The 10941-nt window shown below is 47.5% G+C and overlaps 1 protein-coding gene across 5 annotated transcripts; it reads right to left on the bottom strand.

Annotated features, from left to right (window-relative positions):
* Positions 1–4258: 4258 nt before the first annotated feature.
* On the bottom strand, positions 4259–10471 carry LOC123442623 (protein NRT1/ PTR FAMILY 8.2-like). 5 transcript variants are annotated; one of them, XM_045118714.1, is made up of 4 exons: positions 10257–10464; positions 7864–7868; positions 6235–6407; positions 4259–6142 (listed from the first exon to the last, which is right to left on the bottom strand). In XM_045118714.1, the coding sequence occupies exons 3-4, from the start codon at positions 6344–6346 to the stop codon at positions 4515–4517; spliced, it is 1740 nt and encodes a 579-aa protein (XP_044974649.1). In that variant the 5' UTR covers positions 6347–6407; positions 7864–7868; positions 10257–10464; the 3' UTR covers positions 4259–4514. The 5 variants fall into 5 exon arrangements, with proteins under 5 accessions (XP_044974649.1, XP_044974651.1, XP_044974648.1 ...); XM_045118716.1 differs by lacking the exon at positions 7864–7868 and having other exon boundaries at positions 10257–10471; XM_045118713.1 differs by lacking the exons at positions 7864–7868; positions 10257–10464 and adding an exon at positions 9600–9898.
* Between the last annotated feature and the right edge of the window lie 470 nt (positions 10472–10941).

Raw genomic sequence — 10941 nt, 5'->3', positions numbered from 1 at the left:
AATATACACAATTATAGGTGAACTTTCGAAACAGAAGATTTATAAGAAGGGATAAATTAGGACACCGTTATGACCCTCAAAGATAAGATAAAATGAAATAAAACTAAAAACAAATCAAAATAATGAAATTTCAAAGGAAGAATCACTTAGTGACATTGATATTACCCTTTAAGAAGAAAGAAAGTGTAAATCAAATAATGACCAAATTTGCATCCAATTTACACAAAAATGCCCTTTTTATAATATGCAAGAATAAGCACATAATAGTGGGTAATTTCTAAACAGTAATTTCCGAAGAGTAATAAATTAGTGGCATTGGTATTATATATTAATAAAAAGGAAGGAAATGAAATAAAAACTTAAATTAAATCAAAATAATGACTTTTCTAAATTAGTAGTACTAGTATTACCGTTTACAAAAGGAAAATAAAAAATATTTAAACCGAATAATGCCAAAATTTGCACACAATTTAAACCATAATTTTGAAAAAAAAATTATAGCTCTTGAGAATAAGCATATAATAGCGGAAATTCGGAAAATAAATATTCCTAACAAGGCATGAATTAGTTTCATTCATATTAGAGTTTAAAAAATAGAAAAATAAAAAGTAAACAATTATAAAAAATATTAAAGTTTTCTAAGGAATAATGAAATATGGACATTGGTGCCTTTTAAGAGAAAATAATATGAAAAATATTAAAACAAGTAACTATTTTTTTTCCATATAATCTACATAAAAACTGTGCCTATCTATAATATGTAAATAGAAGGATATAATACTGAATTTTCACAAAATGGAAGTTTCCTAAAAATGAATGAATTAGTGGCATTGATATTACCATTAAAAATTGAAATAAAAAATAAAATTAGAATAATGATTTTTTTTTTACAAAAAAATGAGATAATGGCTTTGGTATTACTTTTTAACAGGAAATAAAAAGTTAAACGAAAGCTAAAATAAAATCATAACAGTAAATTTTTCTAAGAAAGAATGACCGAGTGACATTGGTATGACCCCTTAAGAAGAAATAAAGTGAAACAAACTAAGATAATATCATAGTAATGAAGTTATCTAAGGAATAATGAACTAGTGGCATTGATACTACTCTTTAAGAAGAAGGAAGAACTAGCAAAAACTAAAATTAAACGAAAATAATGAAGTTATCTAATAAAGAATGAATCGGTGACATTGGTAATATCCATTAAAAAGAAATAAAATGAAATAATAACTAAAATAATTAAGTTTTTAAAGGAAGATGAATTAGTGGCATTGCTATTAGCATTTAAGAATAATGAAAATAAAAAAATTAGCAGAATAATGACAAATTTTGCAAACAATTTACAACGAAAATTTGTATTTTCACAATATACAAGAATACACATATAATAGTGGAATGTCAAAAAAAAGTTTCCTAAGAACGAATGAATTAGTGGCATTGATATTACCCATAAAGAAGAAGGAACATGAATCAAAACATAAAGAAAATGAAGAGGTAGAACTAATAAGTGGCATTGGCACTACACTTTAAGAAGAAAGAAATGAAAATAATATTAAGCAAGTTATCACAAAATTTCCACACTTTACACAGAAATTACAATTTTACGATATGCAAACATAAGCATATAATAATGGGATTTCAGAAAAATAGGTTTCCTAAGAACAAATTAATTAGTGGAAATGATATTACCTATAAAGAAGAAATAAATGGCAAAAACAGAAAAATGAAGAGGTAGAATGAATTAGTTGCATTAGTATTACCCTTTACCAAGAAATAAAAATAAAACACTTAAAAAAACTTGCACACAATTTTGCACATTTTTAATGTGTAAGAAATAAGCATACAGTTGTGCAACTTTCGCACTCTAGTATAATCATGTTATGTAGTTTTTTTTTTAAACGAAGGCAAAGATTGTCTCATCTATTAAATAAGCAGAAGAGAATTGCCCAGTTAATCACGGAAAACTGGGAAGAAACCGGTACAACAAGGGCCTAGCCCACTCCCATAGGCTGACACACTCAGGGCAAAGCCCATCATTATCGACGACACGTCGACCTACGGCCAAACAACGCAGCTCCGACTCAGACGGAGAACTCTGAAGGAAGAAACCAAGCACGGCTCACGCCACGGAAGATTGCCGAACGGGCTATGTGCAGCTAGTCATCGTATACCGCAGGCCCCACCGCCGCAGCTTCGACTCCATAGCAACAAACAAACCGAGGCAAAGTCGTGAACATGCCGAAGAAGACCCGACTACCGCAACCATTACCGCGTCACCGACATCGCTCCCACCATCATTGTTGCCACAGAAGTCTGGACGCCACACCCACCACCAACCACCGTCCATTGGTCTCGACCACCGATGCCAAGCTCCCAAAACGAAGCCCTCAAGAGGGAATACGACACCAAGGCGTTGTCATCGTCCGATCACAGATCAAGGTTTCCCCCGGAGAGACCAAAATGGCCAGATCCGTGCAGAAGGGATGGGAGAACAAGCAACGATGCCTTCAAGAAGGTCAACGACGGCCACAGCCGCCGCCATCGCTGGTCACCGCACAAGGCCAAGACATGGTTTTCACCAAGCTCCACACCACCTAAACCGCACATCATCCTGCATTGACATCAGCTAGCCCTTCAAGCCTCTTTCCGCCCTCTCCGTCTTGCAACAACGCCGACTGCAACATCCACGCGAGACAACCGCAGCCGTCGGTACCCCTCGCCCACTGGCCTATACCGGCGGCGTCACTTCCAGCGCCGTCGGCCACCGCACGGCCCGTCCCATCTCCGCCCGCCCTGCTGGGCTCCACCACCCGCTCGTTCCCTTCGCTGCCATGGGGATTCTCTCCCCTGCAGCACTCCCCTGCTTCGGGGACGCAGCCATGCCGCCGAGGGCGCCGGATCCGCCATGCACGCCGTCGCACGCGCCCGCATCTTGCGCCGCCAAGCCACTGCCATCCGCCTCCACAGCGAGCCATCATGGCCGAGCGCACCGCTCCGCACCACCGCTCCGGGGCCGCTTACCCAGCGTCCGCACAAGCTCCAGCCCGCACCGCCCGCCAGATCCAGATCGAAGCCGAGGGAAGCCGCCCCCACGGCCATGCTTCCCCACCACCGCGTCGCCTGGCACACGGCCCACGCTCTGCCGCCGCCGAGACTGCACCGGAGAGCCGCCGCGCCGCAGCGCCCATCGCTAGAACGGCATCCTGCCGTGGCCGCCCCGTCCCCCATCGGGGCCACCACGCGAGGAGCCGAGAACACCCCGCCGCCGCCGACACCGGCCAGGCGCCGGCCAGGCATTGCCTGGCCACGCCCTGTGGCGGCGGCGAGGGAGGAGGAGCGGAGTGGAGGAGGCCTCTGGCGGCACTGGTGTGGTCGCCCTCCCTGTCGCACGCGGGGCGACACGGGATGTTATGTAGTTTTTGCATGTATGCATTTTACACTAAAGCAAAAATGCATACAAAGAGAAAAGGAGAAAGTATCGTTGGCCTATAAACAGGAAACGCGAAATGAGCCTGAGCCCAAGAAGAAATGCACTGATCCAAAACAATGTTCAGTCAAAATTGGGGCCCAAAACACCACATCAGGCACAACAGAAAAAAAATATAGCACGAATCTTAAATCACAAAACAATGCACCAAGAAATCGACTGACCCAAATTATAGTTTCAGACAACTTACATATAGCTAAATTGTTATTTTGTAGAAATGACAATATTCTTTCCATTAGCAAAGCACATGTATATTGCATGGACTCGTCAATCGAGTATCTAGGGGCCGTCTCGACAATATTGATCATTGCCTCTCATAGCTCTCGAACAACTCAATTGAAGCGACCGCAATTACAAAGGAGTAGGGACTCCACCACTAACACAATTGCTTCAGCTTGACTGAATTTTAAAAGGTTTCTATGTATCTTTTGGAGTCGCCATCAATACGCTTCCTCCGTCTGAAAATATTTGTCGAAAAAAAATGAATGTATCTAGATGCATTTTAATTCTAGATACATTTATTTTTATTCATTTGTCAGACAAATATTTTCGGACGGAGGTGGTATATGAGAAGGCTTAATCGAGAACATACTTTTTAAACGTTGTGATGTTCTGAGTTTAACAAAGATGAAAATGGCATCTTTGGATGATGTCCATACAACAAGTTATCCAAAACTTTGGGTTACGTTCAGAAACCTGCTGTAAATTCTTTTGAACTCTTCTACTTTTTCTACTCGCTGTAGAAACTTTGGGTCACATTGCACACCAAGCTAAAGAACTTGACATCTGAACTTTGTTTCTGCCAGATTTTTCCAAGCACTAGAATTAATCAACAACACAACACTCTTGATTCTTGAGGTCACAAACCACACCATGCATTTCATTTCCCTCCCTTAATTTCACCTATCTGAGCTCTGAAGTCCCAATCCTTGTTTTCTTCTTCTTTCAACAATCTAGTACTGTATTATGTTTTGTCTCTTGAACACATTCAGACACCAATCGCAGACAGAGCATGTCAGTCAGTCACTCACTGATCATGAGCTCCTCCTTTGGCGTCCGGAGAATCTTCGGCGGTCTTCTTGTAGGTGTACCAGCTGGCGATGAGCAGGTAGACGGCGAAGTTGACGAGGCTGAGCGCGGCGAGCAGCCAGAAGAAGTAGTCGAGGTGACCGACGTTGAGGTTGTCCGGGATCCACCCTTGCTTGCCTCCCCTGGTGGTCACCTTGGCCACCACCGTGACGAGCAGCGTGCTGAGGTAGTTCCCGAGCGCCACGGTGGTGAGCGAGAGCGCGGAGCACATGCTCCTCATGGCGTCGGGCGCCTGGTCGTAGAAGAACTCGAGCTGCCCCACGAAGGTGAACACCTCGGCGCAGCCGATGATGAAGTACTGCGGCACCTGCCAGAAGATGGAGATGGGCACCACGTCCTTCTCCCCGTACAGCCCGTGCTGCGCGATGGTGCGGAGGCGGACGAGCTCGAGCACGCCGGCGGCGAGCATGGCGAACATGGAGACCACGAGGCCGATGCCCATGCGCTGGAGCTGCGTGAACCCGCGCGGCCGGCCGGTGACGGAGCGCACGGCGGGGACGAGGATGCGGTCGTAGACGGGCACCCAGGCGATGACGCTGAGGGTGTCGAAGATGGAGAGGGAGGCGGAGGGGATCTTGAACTTGGGCCCCATGGAGGCGTCCAGGGTGTTGCCCTGGAGCACGAACATGGTGCTCATCTGCCCGTACACCGTGGCGAACACGATGCCGCTTGCCCAGATGGGCAGCAGGCGCACCACGCTCTTGAGCTCCTCCACCTGCGTCACCGTGCACAGCCGCCAGGGCGACGGCGCGGCCGCCGTCCTGTCGGCCTGCGTCTCCACCGCCGCCTTGTCGAGGAACCTGAACTGCCGCGTGTGCTCCAGCTTGCGGCTCCCCTCGATGCCGGACTCCTTGTCCGCGGTCTCGTACAGCGCCGACCCGTCGACGGCGACGCCCAGCTTGCGCGTGGCGGCGACGAGCACCTGCGCGATGCGGGTGAGCGGGCTGCCGCCGGGGCGCTGGTGGCGGTACAGCGGCGTGCCGACGAAGAAGCTGCCGACGGCGATGGCCATGACGACGGCGGGGATGCCGAAGCCCCAGCTCCAGCCCACGTGCGTCTGCACGTACACCAGCACCGACGAGGCCACGAGCGCGCCGATGTTGATGGAGAAGTAGAACCAGTTGAAGAACGAGCTCTTGCTCTTGCGCTCCACGTCGTCGTGCTCGTCGAACTGGTCGGCCCCGAAGGATGAGACGCAGGGCTTGATCCCGCCGGTGCCGAGCGCGATGAGGTAGAGCGCGATGAAGACCGCGGCGGACTGGCCGGGCGTGGGGTCGCACACGCCCTTGGAGGCGCAGGCGGGCACGAGGCCGTGCACGGAGGTGGCCATGGTGAGCAGGCCCAGGCCGAAGATGTAGATGATCATGAAGGAGGCGATGGTCCAGAAGCGGCCGAGGTAGGCGTCGGCGAGGAAGGCGCCGATGAGCGGGGTGATGTAGCAGGTGCCGCCCCAGTTGGTGACGTTGTTGGCCGCCGCCGCGTTGGCCATGCCCATCCGGTCCTTCATGAAGTTGACCAGGTTGGTGCTCATGCCGTAGTAGGCCAGCCGCTCGCAGCACTCGTTCGCTGCAACCCGATCATGACGACGCCATTGAACACCAAGAAGAGCATGAAAACAGAGCGGCAATGGAGTCGTGTCGTGTGTGTGTTGTGCGTACCGAGGATGTAGGGGCAGGCGCGCCAGTTGCCGGTGTCCTTCTTGAGGGCCGGGTTGCCCTTGATGTCGACGGTGCCGTCCTGGGTGTACATCTCTGCCGCGACCTCCCCCATGGCTCCAGACCTTCCTGCTTCTTTCTCGCCGGAGCTCACAGCAGCTCAGAGGAACTGCTTACTGCAAGTGTTTTTATCGACAGTGATTACTGCAGGCAGGCTCCATAATCAGAGCAGAAAAAATCAAATCTACTCCAGCTGACAGCCGGCCAGAGCCAGTGCAGGACTGACTGATGCTAACTGAGAATCTCCAACGGGGAGTTTGCAAAACGTAGTAGCTGCTGCTATCCGGCGGCCTCTGAGACTGAAGGGACGCAGCGAACCACCAGATTCAAGCAGGGCCGCGCATGGAAGAATCAAATCACGGGATTCGCGGGCTTGGAAGCAAGAATCCCGGGGGAAAGAGGGAGCTCGTTGGAACTACATAGTACATACATACCTGCTCACACCGCCATGGCATCCATCGGAAAGTGACGTCAATCGGGCAAAGCAAAGGAGAAGTCTGATATCTAGAGCGAGCTAGGAGGAGAGGATAGCAATGGACTGCCACCCCACCCACCCACCTACCTACCTACTTTTCCACGATTGTCCTAGAAAGACGACGGGTGCTTTGGCTGCGCCTGCGCGTGGGAAGGGGAAGGGGGAGGATCTTCTTCTCCATCGAAGTAAGTGTGTAGAAACAATGGCGGCTCATGTCATGTGGCTGCCTGCACGGCAGATCGGGACGGGCAACGTGGTGCTGTGCGGGAGCTGAAACCGGTGGCGGAGAGATGCGGCCAGCCACACTGATCCTATCGATCTTTCGGGGTGGGGTGGGGTGGGGTGCGTGGTGGCAGTGTGGTGTGGGGTTGTGGGGAATCATCCGTCCTCAAGAGCATCTTGTTAAAATCGTTGTTATTGACTTGTTTAAGCGGCAGCCACTCTGCCCCACCCTCGTGGATGAGATGATGCTACTAAGTTGTTTTCTTAGAAAAAGAAGGATGATGCTATTAAGGGCATATCCGATGGTTGTAAGATAGTTGTTGGTAATTTTGAGACATAGGATTTTTGATGATGTGTCATTGCAATAAATGAGGAAAAAGAACAAGGTTGTATGTAAATTAACCAACACTCTTTCACAAGCTCCAATGTAGAATGAGAGAGCACATTTATTTATTATCTCACATCTTATTGCGCAAACTAGATACAACCCATTGAAGTAGTTATATGTTAAGGTGTTGGCTGATGACATGACATATTTTATCAACAAGCTAATCAACAAACTGTTGGAGATGCCCTAAGTAAAAGTGGTACCTATGAATGAATGAGTGATGTATCATTCCATTTTCCGGTGTCATAATATTCTTCTTGGCTAAGAGCATCCCTAGCAGATTCCGTATAACTCCGACGTGAATGTTATACGGAACGGTTATGATATGTTTTGTCTTCGTGTGTTTCACCCCATATAGTCCAATCTTGAGGATGTACTGTGGTGCTTCCTCTGTTTCCAAATTAGTCCTTACATTTGTACATGGATCGAAGGTAGTACGTACTAACCTTGTGCTATCAAGTATAACAAAAGAAAGAAAACTTTGTACTTCTGCTCCTTTCTGCTATTACTGTATAGTAGTATAAGTTGAAACCAAGCAACGTGGTTTTTTAAAGCCGGATAATGCCATCGAAGATTGATTGCGTGCGTGCGTGCGTGTGATCACGCTCGCTCTTTCACACACTCTATGATAAGCTCGTGTCATGGTAAGACGTTTGATTAGATTAGGTCAGTGGAATACATTATTGTACTAGTACACTTTAACAAGGAGTCAACACGGCAATAAGGCGCACGCAACAGTGACGGCGCGACGCCGACGTGCATGCGACCGGTGCATGTCAACAAGGACGTGTCAGCTTGCTGCCGCCTCGGCGTCCACGGCGGGGCAAGGCCAGATCTTCTTCGTGCTCCCGTCCAAAGACGTTGAGCTCGATCGGTCGACATGGAAGCGAGACGAACTCCTCCACAACTGGCCACCGGCCCGACCAACGTGACGGCGCAAGGAAGAGGGGATGAAGATGTACACGGCGTGTGCTTGATATGCACAGGACGGTGAGTTCACGTTACTGATTTGCTTGTCTGGATGGCATGTGAGTGACCTCTGGAGAGAATTAGTACTCCCTCCGTTTCAGTCTGGCACGTATATTTAGGTCGTCAATTTGACCAACTTAATGAGAGGCATATATTATAAAAAATATATCATTAAAAACTTTAGATGTTTTATTTTTTAATAATATAATTTTTATGTTAAACAATATATTTTATATAAGTCAAATTGACGACCTAGATACACGTGCATGCCTTATAAACTGTCACTCCTTTCGTTTCGGTTTACAAGTTATTTTAAATTGTGCACCGTAATCAAGATAAAGAGAAAAATGAAATAAATTAATGTTAAATTGCTAACTAATACAATTATATGCAATGAATTGATCACTGCATGTCGTGCTAGTTAGTCTTAAGTCATTAAAAACATACATTTTTCACGTCTCTTATTGGTTGATTCCGTTATTCATGTCAAAAAACAACAAATAGGAGTAAGTGTTTTGAGACTATTAATTGATTTTTGTATGATGAGTTATAAACCAAGACGGAGTAAGTGTTTTGAGACTATTAATTGATTTTTGTATGATGAATTATAAACCAAGACGGAGTGAGTACTCCTAGCAGCAAGCACCTGCAACTCCGTTGAGAGCAAGTACAATAAGGTACAGTCAGCAGGCTGTAAGGATTAAAATACTATATTTTTGTTAAGTTGGATGAGAGAGAAGAGGAGAGAGAAGGGAAGCGGACTCTTCGTGAAGAGCCAGCTCTAGCACGTGCTCCTAGGTGTTTTGTGAGAATGAAACGTGGACCATATATAATAAAAGTAGTACTCTTTTATAGCTAACTATTGTACAACCTAGCTGTAAGGTGGGCTATAAGACTGCTTATAGCCAGCAGTTGGCTATACTATTAACCATGCTCTGATGGGTCTTGACGGGAATCTTTGGATCAAACCAGCCGATTAATTAGTAGAAGGAGTAGCAATAATGCTTTGAAACACGCAATCACTTGGGGATCCTCTTCCGCGTGGCAATTAATTACTACTCCTGGTAGTAGTACTATGACGGAGTAGTATTTGCCGGCGACGCACATACGCACGCACGCACGCACGCGGGAGAGGTGTGCCAGCCGCACGTGAGGAAGACGGCCGTGCCGGCTGACCGGAGTTTTGTCAGGGTTGAACAGCACGGCTGAGGTATCTGAATCTGAACCCGAATCTGCATCCATTACGTTACGTACCTTGGCCAGAAGCGGCGGGCGTGTCCCTCCCCGCCCGGCCTGGCAGTCTGTGTGCGCAAGCGCAACGATGTGTGTGTGTGACTGTGGGCGAGCCACCTTTGGATTTGGATTTGGATTTTGAGGCTCCTGCTCCGGCCCGACCGCTACTTATAGCCGGAGACGACGACGTGCTCCGCTGGGTCGTTCGCTGCCTGCCTGGTTTCCCACCGCGACAACGACACACGGTGGCATGGGGGTTAATGCTTCCTGGCTATGCGTAACATGGAATGGACCCCCAAGGTCCAAAAACAACCTGATTGCACATCGCGTCTTCACATGACACTTGATTAACATATACTCACGGAGGGAGTACTTCCTACGTTTTTTGAAAGTTTTATTAAGAGACTACATACGAAGCAAAATAAATGAACATATACTTTAAAGTATACATCGGTATGTAGTCTTTTAATGAAAACTCTACTATAGTACGTATCTCAAAGCTACTAATTGTTACTACTAGTTTGATTGGAATGATCAATACAGTACTGCTCATACGTGCCCCGCGGTAATGAATTATGCATCTCTAACCGAATGATAGTCTGAAATCTTAGGACCGAGAACACAGCCATTAATTCAGAGATGGATGTGCCCCAGCCACGCAGTGTTGGAGGGGGGTACCTCTGTTGGTCGATGCTCGGTGGGCGGCGGCGGCCGGCGTGGCCCTCGGCTGGCCGGGGATCGGTGGAGCCCGGTCGGAGGGGACCTCCGGGCGCCTCAGTCGTCGCCACGCCCGCGCGATTCCCTCTGGTCTGGTCCGAGGCCCTGAGCTCCACCTCCCTCGGTCTCGGTCTCTGTCTCTGTGTGAGGATGGGTGTGAGCCGCAGCCACCTTTGGATTTGGAGGCTCCTGCTTTGACCAGCCCGGTATTTATAGACAGAGCGTCTCGACACTTGCCCAACCAACCAAACTGGCATAAGGAAAAAAAGAAAGGGGGAGCATGCATACCGCATTTTTAATAACTCTGGAAATGAGATGACAGCCGGCCGGCGATACCAGACCACCGGTAAAGTGAACGCGCAGCTCGCTCGGTTCCGGTTCGGTTCGGTTCCGCATGGTTTGATTGATTGGTAGCGTATACGCGCTACTATTACGCCTACTGTACTACTCCCTGTGTTTCATAATATTTGTTGTTGGGGAGAACTAACCTAAACTAGTTCCCCCAACAACAAATATTGTGGTACAGAGAGAGTAGTAGTAAGATGCTGACACACGGGAGTAGTATAAATGAGACGGAGGGTTTTTTCACTTTTCTGATTCACGGGACGTAAAATAATCACAGAACGAACTCGTTTCGAAACATTTT

The sequence above is a fragment of the Hordeum vulgare genome, chromosome 3H (genome assembly GCF_904849725.1).
Source record: "Hordeum vulgare subsp. vulgare chromosome 3H, MorexV3_pseudomolecules_assembly, whole genome shotgun sequence".
NCBI lineage: Eukaryota > Viridiplantae > Streptophyta > Magnoliopsida > Poales > Poaceae > Hordeum > Hordeum vulgare.
Note: the sequence above shows the minus strand (reverse complement) of the source record. Positions and strands in the feature narration are given on the sequence as shown.